Source organism: Heteronotia binoei, chromosome 1 (genome assembly GCF_032191835.1).
Source record: "Heteronotia binoei isolate CCM8104 ecotype False Entrance Well chromosome 1, APGP_CSIRO_Hbin_v1, whole genome shotgun sequence".
NCBI lineage: Eukaryota > Metazoa > Chordata > Lepidosauria > Squamata > Gekkonidae > Heteronotia > Heteronotia binoei.
The window spans coordinates 109,207,871-109,226,122 of record NC_083223.1 but is presented as its reverse complement, the minus strand read 5'-3'; the positions used below and the strand labels follow the sequence as shown (position 1 = coordinate 109,226,122).

General features: G+C 39.6%; 1 protein-coding gene across 1 annotated transcript in view; it reads left to right on the top strand.

The window, feature by feature from the left end:
• Positions 1–18,252, top strand: part of TBC1D32 (TBC1 domain family member 32) — a 137,905-nt gene that overhangs the window by 83,304 nt on the left and 36,349 nt on the right. The window contains exons 28-29 of the mRNA XM_060238711.1: positions 6,822–6,888; positions 17,873–17,988. Coding sequence (XP_060094694.1) covers positions 6,822–6,888; positions 17,873–17,988 — 183 coding nt within the window. The remainder of the gene's footprint in view (positions 1–6,821; positions 6,889–17,872; positions 17,989–18,252) is intronic.

The window sequence follows — 18,252 nt, the reverse complement described above, 5'->3', positions numbered from 1 at the left end:
AAAGTGAAAGCAAAGAAAAATCTTACCTTACAGTAATTATAGTTTGTTCTCATAATGATTATTTTATGTATAACTGTTAATATGTTTTATTATTATTTATTTATTTCTTAAAGTTGATTCTTATACTGCTCATTCACTGTAAACAGGATTCGGGGCAGTGTACAACAATAAACATATAGGTTAAAACATTACAGTTACAATAAAGTGTCAGTCAAATATGGTTAGATGGCAATCTAAATTTCCAATTATGCTACCATCTTGAAGGTGGGGGGGGAGTGCCAGCCAAGTGAAACAAATGCCTTACATGCCCTGTGGAAATGCATCAAGTCCCTCAGGGTACGCATGTTTCTTGGCAGAGAGTTCCACCAAGTTGGGGCCAGGACACTAAAAACCCTGACTCTGGTTGAGGACAGCCTGCTACCTCTTGGGCTGAGGACCACAAGCAAGTTCTTATCAGCGAAGTGTAATGCCCTTTGAAGGATATACCAGGAGAAGCAGTTCCAAAGATACGTGGGTCCCAGACTATTATTATCCAGTGGTAACCGGTAACTGGTAACTAGTGCAGCTCATGCAGCACAAGTCTGCATAGCTCATGCAGCTCAGGTCAAATGTGTGCTGTTTGCAGGATCTCCATAAGGACCTGCACTGGTGCATTCTGTACAAGCTGGGGTTTCTAGGTCAGTCTCAAGGGTAGGCCCATGTAGAGTGAGTTACAGTAGTCCAATTTGGAAGTGACTGTTGCATGGATTACTGCTGATAGGTCAGGCTGGGAGAGGTAGGGGGCAAGTTGCCTGACCAGGTATAGCTGGTAAAATGCCAGTCTGGCAACATTTGCGATCTGGGCCTCTTTTGTTAAGGAAGCATCCAGAATCACACCCAAGCTTTTGACAGTTGGTGCCAGTGTTAAGGGTAAGTCTTCAAGAGCTGAGAATTGGCACCCCAACCCTAAATTTTCCCTGCCCAGCCACAGATCCTCCAGTGTAGTAGGATTAAGCCAGTTCTGCTTTATCCATCCTACCATGGCCTCCAGTCCTTCAGCCAAAACTGGCCAGCCACCCAACTACAGATACAGCTGGGTGTTATCAATGTACTAATGACACCCCAGCCTGAAACTGCTTTACTGGAGTATTATCTGCAGTATGTGATTATTTTTAAAAGGGAATTTTTTTGCCTTGAATTTTGTACAATACTGAAAACATTGCCCTATCGTCATAAAAATATTTTTTTCCAGAAAAAGGTGTGCAATGGCTGGTTATAGGGGTGGTGGAGGCCAGATAATAATTTTTTTAATGAAGTCCCAGTTTTACTTTATCAGTAGACTGAAATTAAATTATTCAGTAATTTGTCAGTATTTTGTCAGCTTTTGTCTAGTTTTTTTTTTTAATTTTGGTTAGTAATTTTGACCCTTTGATTAATTTCAACCCAATTTATGAATTGTATTGATATTAATCTTCTTTTATAGTATATTTTAATGTTTGTTCAAGTGGTTTACTTATTTATATTATTTTACTTGAGAGAATACCTTGCCTATCCCAGAAGATCACTTTGTAGATCTTTGTTGCAGTAGATTCAAAGCCAAATGAAATGCAGCTTTACATTTTTAAAGGGCTGTTTATTTAGTGCTTTTGCTATAATATCTACTGATTCTGTATTCTTAAAAGTGTTCTGTAGCAAGCCAGTACAACACAAACTGTATATCCACAAAGACCCTGGAAACATGGAGTCTCATATTAAGATGTCCTATTTCTTTTCTTTTTTTGTAAAGATAGTAGATGAATTTGTGTTTAATGAGCCAGCAAACTACCCTATACAGCTGAAACATGCACATCCCTTGGCCAGGTTTCTGGTCAACAGGGAGTATGACAATAGCTTCGCCTAGCTTTCTAATGAATAGTATCAATGTGTTATATAAAAATCGTTTGAGGACAATGCATTGATGTTCAGTGTTATCATGTTTCTGAAAATGAAAAATTGATTATCTTAAACTACAGTAGCTTTTTAAACCCTTGGGTAGTTGAAATTAGAATAACACAATTCATCCAGCTGTTCTGAAATCCCTAAGGATTCCTATCCATTATAAAATTTGCAAATCTGGAAAGATCAAATTACTTTGGGTTATAATTTTTAAAGATGAGAGAGAATAATAAGCTAATACATCAGCATTTATGCAGTTGCAGTTTTTAATTATAATCTGTTACAACGGTTAACTCTATGTTGCCTGCATAGATGTGTTGGCATAGATGAAGCATACATGTAGAGCTTCCAAGAAAAGACAGCTGGAAACCCAGCCTCTGTGGATGAGACAATCTATGGGCAATACATATTCAAACAAAATATTTTGAACTTCCTACAGTGCTGAAAATAATTCTTATGTACAAAGAAATTGTTTCAGAATCAACAATTATTTTATAAGAATTCTAAAAAGTATCTTTCCATTTCCATTTGACAGCCAACTAGTCCCAGAACTACTATTGAGGATCTTGCAGGGCTTCCAGCAATGTTTCGATTACAGCAGCATCTTCAAGCTGTTGGTGATAGCCTTATAACTTTTGAGCTGACTTCTAGTGGGCTCAGTGTATACCATGTAAAGTGGGAAAGGAAAGGGCCATTGAGGATTAATAGGAAACAACAACAGAAAAGGGTGTGCCACAGCATCTGATCGTTTTGTTGCAGAACCTATACTCTGGAGAAGAGGTTGCTGTTAGGACAGCATATGGAGAAACAGAAAAGTTTCCAGTTGACAAAGATGTTAACCAAGGATGTATTTTAGTCTGTATGCAGAACATATCATGAGGAAAGATGGATTAGATTTGGATGAAGATGGATATCACGTTCATGGCAAAATCTGGTGCTTTTACTCTACTCAGGGTTTCCAGGATACCCAAAACAGAACAATAACAAGTACAGCAGATACAAGAGCACGGTCTACAAACCAGTCCAGAGTTAGAGAGCCAATTGTTCAGTTTAGGGGTCAGGGGAGACAGTGGGTCCAGGGTTTAGGAACTGGTAAAGGGCACAAAGTAAAAGCTGTAAAAGTTTCTAGCTGTAAAAGGAAGCAGAGGTTAACAAGAACAGAGTACAATGCAGCAAGTCAGGGTGGCGAGCAATGTTCCTTCTTTTTATCTGCCTCTTTTTTTGGCTCATCCCTGCCCCCACAAAGCCCAGGTCTTGCTTATTCCTGGTGGATTCATCATCCTCCAGATGTAGGTCCTTGCTGCTTCTTAACAACTTGTCAGTTCTGATCCTGTAAAGACTCTGTTCCAGGCATTAACATTGATTGCTGCTGTAGAATCAGGGAAGTGTTCTGTCTTCTCTCTAAAGCTGTCAAGCTATTCTTCCTTCTTCTTTCCACTGCGGGTTCAGTGGGCCCCAGAGAGACTGAGACCCTGGTCTCTGTCTGTTCTTTCTCCTGGCAGAATGAGCAGCCTGGCCATGACTGGGAAGTGTTCTTGCTTCTCCCACTGGGTCTGCTTCTTGACTCAGCTGCTCTGGTGGGTATTCCACCAATGTGGAGCCCACTTCTTCCAATTCCAAGGAGGAGGAGATGGCAGCTGGCTGGTCCATGACACCAGAGTGAAAATTAGTGGAGGGAACATTAATAGTTTGGTGCAGATCACCAAAATTCTGGTGGAAAACAGTGAACTTGAAACAACCGTCTCTGAAGATTGAAGCAAAAAGTGCTAAAGCAGAATTACAGCTGAACATTAAGAAGACAAAAGTAATGAGTACTGGGAAATAATACAACTTCAAGACTGAAATTGTTCAAGATTTTCTGTTCCTTCGCTCCATCATCAACCAAAAGGGAGACTGTGACTAAGAAATTAGAAAGAGATTGAGATTGAGAAGTCCATGAAGGAGCTAGAAGAGATTCTTAAATGTAGGAATGTGTGGCTGGCAACCAAGATCAAGTTAATTTATGCCTGGTATTCCTCATTACTGCATATGAATGTAAAAGCTGCACATTGAAGAACACTCTAAGGAAGAAAGTTGATTCCTTTGAAATGTGATGTTGGAAGATAGTTTTATAGACAAATATGTGGGTTCTAGACCAAATCAAGCCTGAACTCTTGCTAGAAGCAAGAAATATTAAACTTAAGACTATCCTGCTTTGGTCACGTTATGTGCAGATGAAAGTCACTGGAAAATACAATAATGCTAGGAGAATCTGAAGGCAGCAGGAAAAAAGACCCAACAGAAGACTTGAGCATGGCTATAAAAAGAACATTTCTCATGATTTTACAATGTTTTTATTTGTGTGTTTGCTGTTAGGTTACATTATGTTCACTGGCATCTGTCAAACTGAGTCTACGCCTTCTGTTGTTCATACTTTATCCTTTGTTCTGTTTAAAAAATTAGTCAAAACTCTGAGGAGTTCTTATTTTTTAATAGTCTATTCAGCTTGCATTATTAAACTGCATTTAAAATGCTGGAAAAATTAATGTCGTACTGGAAATAAGTAGTTGTATATACTTCACTTTGAACAGTGTTCTACTCATTGTTTAATTAGATGTGGAACACATCTTGCCCATTATTTTTCACTTTCTTTTCATGCAGTAAAAACTGAAATGTTTTTGCAATATGACAAGCTGTTTAAAATGTGACTTTTGTATTTTTTAAACGGCTTCAGCCTTGTTCATAGAAACCTATATTTTGCTCTTCTGCTGAATGACAACTACTGTGTTTAAGATGCAAATTTTATGCAATGTGCAGAATAGTCACAGATTGGAACTTTATGTATTAGGAAAACAGATATTTTAGCAGACTGGGAATTTGAACCTGAGTCCTCCAGATCCTAGTCTAATACTCTTATCAGTGCACCACACTGACTTTCATGATGTGAATGCTGGGACTCTTTAGCTTGGAGAAATGTCAACTCAGGGATGACATAATGGAGATTTACAAGATTATGCATGGGATAGAGAAGGTAGAGAAAGAAGTACTTTTGTCCCTTTCTCACAATACAAGAACTTGTGGACACTCAATGAAATTGCTGAGCAGTCAGGTTGGAACAGATAAAAGGAAGTACTTCTTCACCCAAAGGGTGATTTACACACAGAATTCACTGCCAAGGTGGGGGTGGGGTGGCAGCTACAAGCATGGCCAGCTTCAAGAGGGGATTGGATAAACGTATGGAACAGAGGTCCATCAGTGGCTATTAGCCACAGCGTGTTGTTGGAACTCTCTGTCTGGGGCAAGTGATGCTCTATTCTTGGTGGGAAGGGACAACAGTGTGAGAACTTCTAGTGTCCTGGTCCCTCCAATGGACCTCCTGATGGCTCTTTGGTTTTTTAACTATTGTATGACACACAGTGCTGGACTGGATGGGCCATTGGCTTGATCCAACATGACTCCTATTATGTTCTTATGTCAAATAGTAGTGAGTCACCAAGTGGTCTCTGCTGGCCTTGGTTGAGTCATACAAGTCATGTGGTAGTGAATCACATGATGGTTCTTGCCAGGCTTGACCCTGATGACTCCTCCCTCCAGGATGGAAGGGAGGGAGCAGAAATGGACTGGGAGGCCAAAATAGCCCTGGGTAAAAATAGAAACCAGGAGTATTTCTCAATGCTCTTTTACTCTGATTAAATGTCTAAATTCTCAGAACTTGGTACTAATATTATTTTTTAAATGGTTAATTATTGTTATGCTGCTTCAGCCCAAGTTATCAACAAGAATATAACTGGAATCCTGACACTCATAAAATCAAACTTAAGAATATAACTGGAATCTTCATAGCCATCAAATCAAATAAATATAAATTAGATACATTCAATGGACGATTTCTACTTAAATTGAATTAGAATTGTTCTGAGGAATTTTAATTCTTTTTGAACTATGAGGTAATTTTCTGACTTTTGCTTAAATTCATACTGACTTAGGCATTTAAGGAACTTCTGTATCGTATCAGACTGAGGATTCAGAAGCTCAGCCTTTTGTTAGAGAGAAAATTATTTCTTATAGAAAAAAATTGATCCTTTGATGCTTTTGAGGAATCTAACCTGGTTCTCCAGATTAGAGTCAGACTCTCTTAACCACTACATCACACTGGCTCAAAAAATAGCACAGGCCTTGCTTGGCAGCCTGGTTTAGATTGGACTTCCCAATACAGCTTGCCCAGCAGCTGATCCTGTGGAGAGAACTCTCCCCACAATCTCAACTGGAGCTCTGCTGGGCAGCCCAGTTTGTACTGCACTGTCCAACAGAGCCCACCCAGCAACCGATCCTGGCAGTGCTTGGGCCCTGCTGAGCAGCCTGGTTTTTGCTGGTTATTCTCGAATATATCCAGAATTTTTCAGGGATTCTCCCCCCGCACCCCCCAAAAAAAATCTCAGATACATTTCGGAAACTGAAATATACCTTCCAAATACCAGTAAGGTGTTTTTCAGGTATATTTTTGGTTCAGGTAAACCTGAATGCACAGCTCTATTTCAATGTTCATACCTAGAATTTAACATAGAATTTAACAAATAGTAATTTTGTTAGCTGTCCTCAATTTAAATCATTTGGGGAGAAGGAATCTTAAAGTATTCCAGCTCCTTGAAAAAGTAACCTAGAAACTATTCTGCATGTCCTTTGTCCCTAAAGCCTGACCAGGGAGTAAACGGAGGAATAGCTGTCTCTTGGAAAAATAGGCTAACCTCTTTCCTTGACCTTTATTCATTTTTGATTTGATTTGTTAGTTTTTTTAATGAAGATGACGGATAGTATTTCAAAGACAATAAAGTGCTTAGAAAATTAGATTAAAATATGTGGAAGTATGATCTGTTTCAGTTAAAACCATTGTTATATTGCAAATACACATGCATCTTTCTTTTTTTTAGCTGAAGCAAACCTAACAGCCAAAAGCCTTACATCTGTACAGCAGCTTGGCATTAAGATGGTGATCAGGTATGTAGTACCAAAATATTTTGGTTATTATAAAATTGTTTCGTTTTGCTTATTAGTGATATCAGATCAGCAAGACAGATCAGTCAAATCTAGCAGATTTGGATAATAGACAACAATCCACAGCATTTGTATCCAGATTTTTTTCCACTGTCACTACTGTGATACCTGCCCCTGCAAAATATTTTTAATTTAGGGAATAACGCTATTTGTACATTCAGTTGAGAACGCTATATCAAGGTGTAAATCATTCATGTAAGTGTCTTTCCTGGATTTCAGAAAGTGTATGGGTGATTGAATCCAAAGAAATACATGTGAAAATTGGAGATCACTATCCCAAAATGAGCAGAAGTGCCTTTGAATATAGTTCATGAATTATATTATATATGTAATAACTTCTGGGTAATTAAGCACAGTATATATTAAAAAGGTAAAAGTAGTCCCCTGTGCTAGCACCAAGTTGTTACCAACCCATAGGGTGACATCACATCACGATGTTTTCATGGCAGACTTTTTATGGGCTGGTTTGGCATTGCCTTCCCCAGTCATCTACTCTTTACCCCCAGCAAGCAGGGTACTCATTTTACCAACCTCAGAAGGATGGAAGGCTGAGTCAACCTTGAGCCAGCTACCTGAAGCCAGCTTCCACCGGAATCGAACTCAGGTTGTGAACAGAGCTTGTACTGCAGTACTGCAGCTTACCACTCTGCGCCACGGGGCTCCTGAAGTATGCATTACCCATATTTTAAAGATATGTCATTCACTAAAGGAGAATGACCCAATATACATAGACCATCCCAGACTGGCTATTGAGGGATTGGAGATGAATAATGATGATTTCCCGTATTACAATAACAAGTTTTTGCCAATACCAGGTTTTCAGTAGAGGCTTTATTGATGGATGGGCAGAGCTATGCTATTCCACGCCTGCACTGCAGTGGCTAGCTGATTTGTGACTATGGCAATGCTAGTCTGTTCCCTATGGCATAAGCTACACAGTGGCCAGCAGACAAAGTCAGTGGGTCTACAGTGTTTTCTGATTGTAACCAGGGTAGCATCTATAGCAACTGCGACGTGGTCAATGGAGGCATTGTGTGGAGGAAGTGGCACTATGATGGACAGGGCCGCCAGAACCAATCAGGTGTCATGTGGTGAGAGGGTAGAGTCTAGCATCCACCTCAGGCAGATAGTAGAAAGGGGTGGGCCACAGAAATTCTACTAGTTCTCAGGAGGACACCCCCACCCCTCTTAAATGGACCAACTCCTGTTAGCATATTTGGGCACCTGATAGTGGGGTAGGGATTCAAGCTGTCTGTTGCTGAGGGCACTCCTGCACTACCCCTGCCAATGATGGACCAGAAGAGGGGAGATTGTCATTCCAGATCCATTCTTCATACATCATTATTTCCATGTGTAGTGATGTAGTTGTGAAGGCAATATTTCCAGTGGGAATATCCTCCCTCCAAAAACATTGAGTCTGCTCACTGCATTGGCTCCCCCCCCCCCAGCCATTGACTCCAGAGACCCCCATGATCCCCTGCCCCCTGAGTATTACCTTTACAAGTGTCTTTCACCTGACTGACAGAAGCACTTCCCCTTCCTGGAGCAGACACACAGTTATGAACTTTGTTCATTTTGTTTCCTAATCTTACTCCCCCATGTGGTTTATATCATTCCCCCTCCTCTGTTTTATATTCACAACAAAGCCATGGAGTTGGTAAGGCTGAGGGTGTGCATCTGACCCAAGGCCACCTACCTAGCTTCCATGGAACAAGTGAAGAACGAATATAGAGCTCCATGATCTAGTCTCATGCTCTAACTCCCACAACAAGCCAGCTCATTTACCCAGACCAGGCATAAATAAGGATATTAGTTAGTTATTTATTATTTTTATTTCTATCCCACTGTCCCTGCAAGGGCAGGCTCAGGGCAGGTAACAACACAAGCAAGGCATTAAAAACTAGTTATTTTTCCTAAAAACAATTGTACAGTTTATAAACAAAAACGATGGCAGAATAGAAATACAATCAAAATGTAGCCCATGACCTAGATAGATGCATAGAGTCAGATAGAATTACATAATATTGATGCTCCATAAGGGCAATGGGTGAATGGGCCATGTTAGCAGGGAGGTCACATGGTTGAGTGTCTACCACCTCAGCCAATAGCCTGGTGGAACAGTTCTGTTAAAAACACAGGTCTCTGATTTCCTTACATGTCCTAGCTAGGGTTGGGCATGGACTGGAAAAATATGAGCTCCTTGGAGGTGTGTGGTCTGTGGGGATTTGGAAGTAGACTCAGCCCATTTCTAGGTTGCACTGCGGCGGCATGACACCAATGAGCTCAGGTGGCAGAGACCTCTGCTCTCACTCTTATGGCATGAAGGGGTGTTGTTGACAGTTAGGTGGGAGGCGGGATCCTTGGCAGTGGCACCCACTGGCTGAGCTCCTCTGCTCAGCGTGAGAGACAGGTGGCTGACCCCTGAGTCCATTAGATACCATCCCAAGCTCCTCTACCCAGCATGAGGACAAGTGGCTTGGCAGGAGAACAGATGGCTCAGAGCTCTGAGTCCACCAGACACTGCTCCAACTGGGGAGAGGTATTCACAAATCCCAAAGAAGGAAATAATGAGTCCACAGCTGAGCAGCCCAGTAGCTAAGCCCCACAGCCTACCTTGAGCAGAAGGACAGGAGTCTCAGAGGCTAAGCCCAGCACCAAATGCAACCCCAGCCAAGGAGGGGTGTTAAGAAATAATAAGCATGAAGGGGTTTTGTGTTCTGGCAAGGCAACCAGCAGCTAAGCTCCTCTGCCTAGGGTGAGCAGGCAGGTGGCTCAGAACCTGAGTCTACTCCACCTCACTTGGTCCCAGCCACACAGAGTTAGTAGTCAGTCACACAACAAAGCCTAATGGGGAGGGGGGTCCTCAGCTGATGAACCAGTGAGGCTAAACCCCTCTGCTCAATAAGAGCAGCAGGACAGGTGTCTCAGAAGCAAATCTCAGCACCAAACGCAACCCCAGCTAGGGAAATGTGTTCAGAAATAATAAGCGGAGGGGGGGGGGTGTTATGGCAAGGCAACCAGCAGCTAGGCCGCTCTGCCTAGGATGAACAGAGAGACAGGTGGCTCAGAGCCTGTCCACTCTACCTTGCCAGATAATAGTCACAGAACAAAGCCCCCAGTGGAGGGTCCTCAGCTGAGGATCCATTGATGTGAAGCAGAGGGACAGGTGCCTCAGAGTTCTGAGTAAGCACCAAACACGAAATGACTTCCTTCCCCCTCTGCCTCTTAACGAATGCATGGCACGTCTGCTGCCAATGGAAAACTATGGTGAGGGTATATATTGCAGTGCTGCCATAGAGAAGAATGGGAGTTCTCTTATTCATGGCCAGTGCTGCCTGTTGAGATTTAGAGGGCTACTATTGGTTTCTAGGGCTGCAGAAGTCCATTCCCCCTGTTGCTTTGAAGATCAGTTGATCAGTGCCAGTATGTGTGTACTTGTGCAGCCCTTCCAGGAGTCCAGGGCTGGGGTCTAGCACGGCAGATCACGGGCAAGGTTGGATGAGACGCACAAACCTCTGAAAATCATGGAGAGGGTTGTTGAAGTGAGATCGCATGGACATCGAGTCATGGACTGCAATCTGGGTGATTTTAGCTGCTAATTTAGGGTCGTGAGCAGGTTCATGCTCATCCCTACTTATGATTCATCTCCCAGTACAAGAGCTCCATAACTTTACATTTTGACTGCAGTTTGTTTATCACTGTCACTGTATTAAGCCCTTAGCAAGGACTAGCTGAGGCAGGAGCAGTACTATATTATCCTCAGAATGTTCAAGAGAGAGCTCTAGTCCCCACATTAGCTAGTGAAAATGAAGCGGGATATATGAAAATGAAGCAGAGCCTTTAAGCAACAGTGTGGTAGAGGAGGCATTAGTGCAGACCACTTAAAGTGAAATTTCTGCTTGCTCATGGTCTCTGGTGGCAGAAAGAATGAACTGAGAGTGCAGGAAGAGGGTCTGGCTTGTCAGGAAAGCTTTCTTCACTCCCCTAGCTGAAATGGGAGCTTGTGAGTCCTGTTTTCACCACAATGTCATTGGTCATGTTCCAGTTATTATTTTTCTTTCATTCTGTTATGCCTCATTAAATTACACCAATAGCTTAGTCCAGATGAATACAGTCTATATTTGAATGGTTATGTTCTCTCCGTCAAGGTCTAGGACAGGCTAATCATAATAAACATTGGTTCTCTGAATGAATACAATCTTTTAGATGTCTATTAAAGACATGTTTCCAAGCTTTGTGATAAAATCTTTTATTCAAGTGCTTTGTTTTTGTAGTTCTGGCTTCTCTGTTTTAACAAGGTTTTCTCTTTTTTATTGTTTTAGATATTTTATGCTACTTGTAATAAGTTTGTTGGTTCATTTCAGTGCTTCTTTGGAATGGCCGAATGGTTTCCAATGTGGTGCCCATGGGCACCGTTGTTCCCATCAACACCTTTCCTGGTGCCTGCTAAGTGGGTAGCAATACTCTCTCTAAGCTGTGGAGTCTTGTGAGCAAAAATCCTACTTTGTGAGCTACTGGCATTAAAAGCTGTGAGCTGCCGTATAAATTAGTTTGCTCTGGGACCATTTTTCCGGAGCGAAGACAAAAATGTGTGAGCCAGAGGCTAAAAAACGGTGAGCTAGCTCACACTAACTCAGCTTAGAGGGAACACTGGTGGGTGGTCCCATGTGATTGCTTGTTGTTGGTGTTGTTATAGTTTTGGATGTTTATGGTAGAATTCAGACAATGGATTTATGTTAAGTACTTTACCTGTGCAAAAAGTGGAATGATGTTCTAAAAACATAATGGAATTTAATTTTGACTAATTATGATTGGGATGCGGGACCAAAATGCTAAATGCACCTAACTGGACCTTCTATTGAAGACAAAAATAATCTCTCCAGTTTTAATGTATTTTTATAATTCAGGTGGATGTTGATAGAATGCCACAACATCAAGTTTTGTTCACTTTTCAGAAGTTATTTATGTTGCTATCAAAATGTTGCCAGAATCCCTCTCTTACTATACTCATGTGTAAGAAGTTCTCACCAGAACTTCAGCACCGTCACTATTACAAGTAATAGTGCAGGTTAAAAATGGCTGGGCTCATGAGAGAAGATATCATTTAAGGAATTGGATACCCAAGAGAAGCAGCATTTTTACTCCTTTTGCTTTTTTATGTTACACACCTGCAAACTGAAGACATATACTGCCAGATGATATTTTCTGGGCAGCTCATTTTGTGTGTATGCAAGAAAATGGTTTTATACAATGTATTAAAGGGCATATGACAGGAGTTTGAGCTTCTGCCTGAAATGTTGAAGAGCTATCACAGTTATGCATAACTTACCCCCTGACATTTTGTGGTTTGCATTGCCTACGAATGGAGCCATTTTGTGGTTATACTCTACCACTTTGTGTCAGAGAATGTAGAGTAGAGCTGGCCAAACTCGCTTATTGTAAGAACCACATAGAATAAATGTCAGATGTTTGAGAGCTGCAAGACATGAACTTCAGATGTTTGAGAGAAGGGGAAGGAAGGAAAATAGATGGGGAGGAGGGAGGGAGTGGTGAAAAGAAAGCAGCTATAACTTTAACGCATTCTCCAAGCTGCTGGCTGGCTTGACTTGAAGAAGTGATTTAAAGAGACAAATGCCTTCTCCAGGCCAGCCCATGGGACAATGGGGGCTTTGAGAGTCACACAATATGTGTGAAAAAGCCACAGTTTGGCCACCCTGATGCAGAGTAGGGGCTCTCAGTCATGCAGCAGAAGGCCACTAAGAAGGCTTACAGTGGTATGGATTGAACTATCCTTCAAGGAGTCTGTATTTAGCCTAAGGAGCCTTCTTCCAACTTAACTAGCTGTTCCTTCAATGGCAGAGCCACTGAATTTGGAGAAAGGCTGCTTACATTAAATGAAGTCTTTTAACTTTGCTCAGTGGAGAGATAGAATAGGGGTAGGCTCCATCCTGGTTTTTACAGTAGACAAACCGGTTGCAGTAGTTAAAATGATACTTTGGTTCATTCACAATTTGAAGTGAAGGTAGATTCCTTCTACATAGGACCCAGGTCCTTTTTGGTCTTCTTGACTTAAGAGCTGCTCTGTAAATTATGCTTAGAATGCAGCAGCAGGGAGGCATTACTTCCAGCAACTCATTCTTCTGAGGAATTGTACCAGTGTGTTCTCCAATAGATGGAGCCTCTGAATGGTCTCTACAATAAATTAAGAACATGTTATCTTTTCTGATGCTTTATTCACTAACAAAACAATTAGTTTATATTCTTTCCAAAATGATAAAAGCATCTGCTACCACTACAAGTTCACATTAATCATGCAGAGGCCTAGTAATCTTCCTTGCTTTGAACAATAATGTTTCATTCATTGGAGCTGTCACATGTTTCCATTGTATGCATCTAAAATGTATTTTATTTCATTAGAATAACTTTAATTATTTTAATCCATCAATTCAACATGAGGGATCATTTCAAAGTTTTAACTATGCACAGGAGGATAAAGTAGAGACTGACAGCAAACTAAAAGTATTTACAAAAGGAAGTACTTAAAACCAGTGTTCCCTCTAAGCTGAGTTAGTGCAAGCTACCTCACAGTTTTTTAGCCTCCAGCTCACACAGTTTTGGCCTAGCTCAGGAAGGATGTCCCCAGAGCGAACTAATTAATGCAGCAGCCAAATTGTTCACTCACAACTTTATTGCCAGTTGTTCATAAAGTAGAATTTTTGCTCACAAGACTCCACATCTTAGAGGGAACATTGACTCAAAATATTTTCTGTAGTAACTTTTATACCTTGAAGAACTTGAAAATTGTGTTGTTAAAAGTTTGAGTGATACTTGAGTTTTATTTGTATAACCAGACATGCACAAAGATATGACTTGAAAGAATAAAACAGATTCCATCCCCAGATGTTGTAGGGCATTGTTTTAAATAGGAGATACTTCTTATAGAAAAGGAAACTTTAGTCTTGCATTATAGAAAAGGAAACTTTAGTCTTTCATTATACTTTCAGTAGTGGGCTTTAGAGTTAATTTTCTTTGTGTGTGTGTGTTTTTAAAAAAGATAAAATTAGATATAAAAGGGATTCAAAAGGAAAAGGGGTTGTACAGCAAATTATATATATATAAATCGTTATTGATATATGGTTATTAATATACATAAAGCAAAAATATTTCTCCCAATATTCCTTTCATTATAATTTCATGACATTTTCTATATAATACATTAATCCTTACTTCAAACATCTTGTCACGCCCTGGGGTGCAAGCAGGGAATGAGATCCAGTCCCAGATGGGGTATGAGTTGAAGAGCAGAGGGGGAACCACCGAGGCAAGTCCAAAGCACAGAGTCTGAAGCCAGACTGAGGTCAGAACCAACAGAGCAGAGCAGAATAGACACCAAGAGAACAGTGTCCAAAACACACCAATCGATAGCCGAGTCGTTCATATAGGAAGTTCAGGAGCCAAAGGATCAGGTTTCAAAGACAGCCAGAGTGGATGCATATCGCAAGATAGATGCGTTGCTTCCGAAGGGGAATCAGCCCAAAGCAGGGAGCTAAATGGCTTGCCGCCACTGTTTCCAATTAGTGAGCGGCCAGGTTCCTGTTAGAACTCCGGGCTGAGGGAGTGCCTGGCCATCAACCATGCCTCTCGGTGCCGGGTGACCAAATTTTGCCGAAGTCTCTTCCAAACACTGTGGGAGTGAGTCGGGGGGGGGGGGGGCTTTGTGCTTGTGGCCACTCAACTACATCGAATGAGGGCAGCAGTGGCCAACTGTCAGTTTCTTCCAAGGGACCAGCTGCTGTGCTATCAAAGGGCTCAGCTGCTGGCTCTGCTGCAACTGGCAGCTCCCCTTCATCATCGCCCATGACACATCTTAAATTTCATAGCTAATTTATTTTGCAACTATTATTAATTTCATAATTACTGCATATTCTATGTTGCATATTTCATCACTTCTACTCAATAGTTATAGCTTTAATATACCAAAATTTAAAGGAAAAATTATTGCATATTTCATAACAAAAGATAGTATTCATTAATTCATTCAAAGCAGGCTCAGGGCGGGTTCCAATAAAAAATAAGATATTTTTGTTCAAAATCCACTGCCTTCTACATTTATATTCAAAACGTTCTCATTCTGTTTCTACATTATAATAATCTATATGCATTGCAATACATTTAGATACAATTTTTCAACTGTTTCTCATTCTGTCTCCTGCTTACATAATAGACACTCCATCTCTCCTCAAATTTAGAAATCGACCTGTTTCTCAAATAAATTAATTCACCTTTACTGAAAATTGGCAAGTTTATAGCCCCATTCTTCTAATCTTAGACAAATATCTGATTTTCATTTTGCTGCATATATGACTCTAGCTACTGTCACCATATATTCAAATAGTATCCCAGAATTTTTGGTAATTGCTTAAGCAATATTCCTAATAGCATATTCTTAGTTTTCATTGGGTATTAACATTTTTAATATATTCTGCATTTCTAATACATTTCTTTCCAATGTATTTTTGGGGTTTTTTGAACGTCCATCACATATTGTAAAAAGGTTCCATCTAGGCATTTCCAGCATTTTCCTTCATAGTTTTTTCTACTTTCTCAGTATCTTTTGACATACTATACTACCTGAAAAAACATTTTTATACAGATTTTCTCTTAATACCTGGCTGGTTGGGAACTTAATTTATTTTTTTCACTTGTTCTTCTGTTTCTAACTGAATTAATAATTTATATATCCATTGTAATAAATGATCTTTTTGTTTTATAACCAGCTGTTCAAACTCACTCATCTTTCTTAGCACCCCACCTTCCATGTTAATAATCCTCTTTAATCTTGAAACTCATTGGTGATATAGTAGCCATTGACTATTGATTCCTTCATCTCTGATAGCTTGCCAAGACTGTACTAATATTTGTGAATCCAGTACAGTCAAAACCACATTATCTGCATAACTTTACATTTTAAATTCTGTTACCAACTTTTATTCCTTTGATCCTTGTATCTTCTCTGATCTTTGTACCTAAAGTCTCTAACACTAGGATAAATAATAGAGATGACAGGGTCAGCCCTGGCATGTTACTTTTTCAATCAAAATTGCTTCATTTTTCCACGTATTAAAATCTTTGTTTGTTGGTTTGAGCATATACCTTACTTCCAGTTCCAGAATTCCATGCTACAGCTCATATTCTGAAGTACATTCTATCAAGCATGCTATTTCTATGTACCGAATAGATAGGCCAGATATAAAGCAGAACACCACCATGGCCTATTCCCCCCACACACCTTTGTAACAAAAGGGTGTATAATAAATCCATCTGGACCCAGGATGTTTAGGTTAACCTTGCAGTAACTGTGTAGAGTGCCTCTCCCCAGGATTCACACAGCCAGGTTTTATCGGCTCTCGGAGAAAGTGTGAGAAAGGGGGATGTTTTTATTAGCTTGCATTCCTTAGCCATAAAACAGATACTAGCTAGTAGTCTTTGAACCCGTCACTCAAATTGCATCTATATGTTATCCTTTTGAAGTTATCTGTATGTCATCCTTTTGAAGTTTTTCTATAAGTAACTATTCAGTGCTGTGTACATCATTACTTACAAGGATTCCGTCCTTGACTAAGCTATGGAGTTTTTACAATAAAGCAACTTTTGATTTAAAGAACAAAAGCTTGATTATTGGAAAATATCAATGCTTGACACATTCAATAGAAAAGACCATGTTATATTATCAAACACTTTCTCTGCATCCAAAAATAAAAACACTGCTTGCTTGCTTGCTTTTTTCTTTTTTTCACAAATTTAATTGCATCTATTATAAATCATATTATCTTTCTTATACCTCTTCAATACAAAGTCCATTTGATCCATATGTATTAAACTTGGTATACATCTTCTTAATCTTTCTGCCATTATTGCGGTAAAGATTTTGTAATCTACGTTCAGTAAAGAAATAGATCTATATGACTGTGGAAGCATTGTATCACTGCCTTCTCCATATATTAACATAATACACAGTTCTTGCTGCATTGCAGGTATTGTTTTTCCTTCTTTTATCTTAGTAACTTTTTGTAATTGTATAATTAAAACTTTTCCAAAACGTTTATAATACATTGCTGTCAGCCCATTCAGGCTTGGTGCTTTATCTTTTTTCATATTTTTATTGCCTAGAAAACACCTTGAATTCTTATTGTTTGATTTAAAAATTTTCTTTGTTCTGGCTTAAATTTTGTAATCAGGGTTATTTTTTTTTTAAAAAAAAAATATTTCATTCCATCTTCTGAAACAGACTTTTCAGAAGAGGTGTGTGTGTGTCCTTGCTCCAATCTCTGGATTTTATCTACTAAAATCTCACTTTGTTCTGTTTTTTTTTTTTTTAGCAGCTCCTAATAAGTTTCCTCTACTGAAAGCTTTACTTGGTTCCCAAATTGTAGCTGAAAACATTCTTTCTGCATTATATATTTTGAGTTTTTAATTATAATCTGTTACAATGGTTAACTCTGCGTTGCCTGCATAGATTTGTTTGCATAGATGAAGCATACATACTTACTATAGCGTTCCTGCTATTATGTATGCTAATTAGAGAAAGCTAGGAATTCTTTTTGGCACTACTGGACCTGGAAAATTGTACAATACTTATAAGAATGGTCCCTGGAAGAAGGATTTGAGATCCGAAACGGCTTGCAAAGTGGACTGGTTCTCTGTTGGACCACCTACTTTTAATACTGGACTGAAAAAAAGCCCCTCCCCCCCCAAAAAAAAGAAAATGCTGAAGACATGCTATCAAGCATATGGTGACTTTAATATGCATTATAGCATTATAAAAGGCTTTGTTAGACTGTAAACCACCCTCATGAATATTTGAACTGAAATTAAACAATGAAACGTATTTTGTTTCTATTTAAAATTATTTATTTATTTATTTTAGTTATGGCAAACGTTTGAACCTGCTGAGCGAGAATGCGGAAAATGATCTATGCCAAGTACTAATGCAGTGTGAGAAATTTTTGAAGCAACAACAAACACCTGTAAAATCATCACTACGTATCCTTTTCTTCACCAAGTCTTTATTTACTGCTACTGTCAGTAACTTTGTTTTCTTGAATTTACAGTTTCTGTGCATATTAACTAAAAAAAAAGACATATTTGTGTTATAAATGTAGAAATAGTGTAACATATTTTTAACCGTAAAGACAGATTTTTTTTTTTCTAAAACAGTTGCATCCCAGTCCAGATAATTCTCTGTTGGTAAAGACGGATCTGTTACATGGAACTTTCCGACCTTCAAAGCCTTCATCCCAGAGTAGA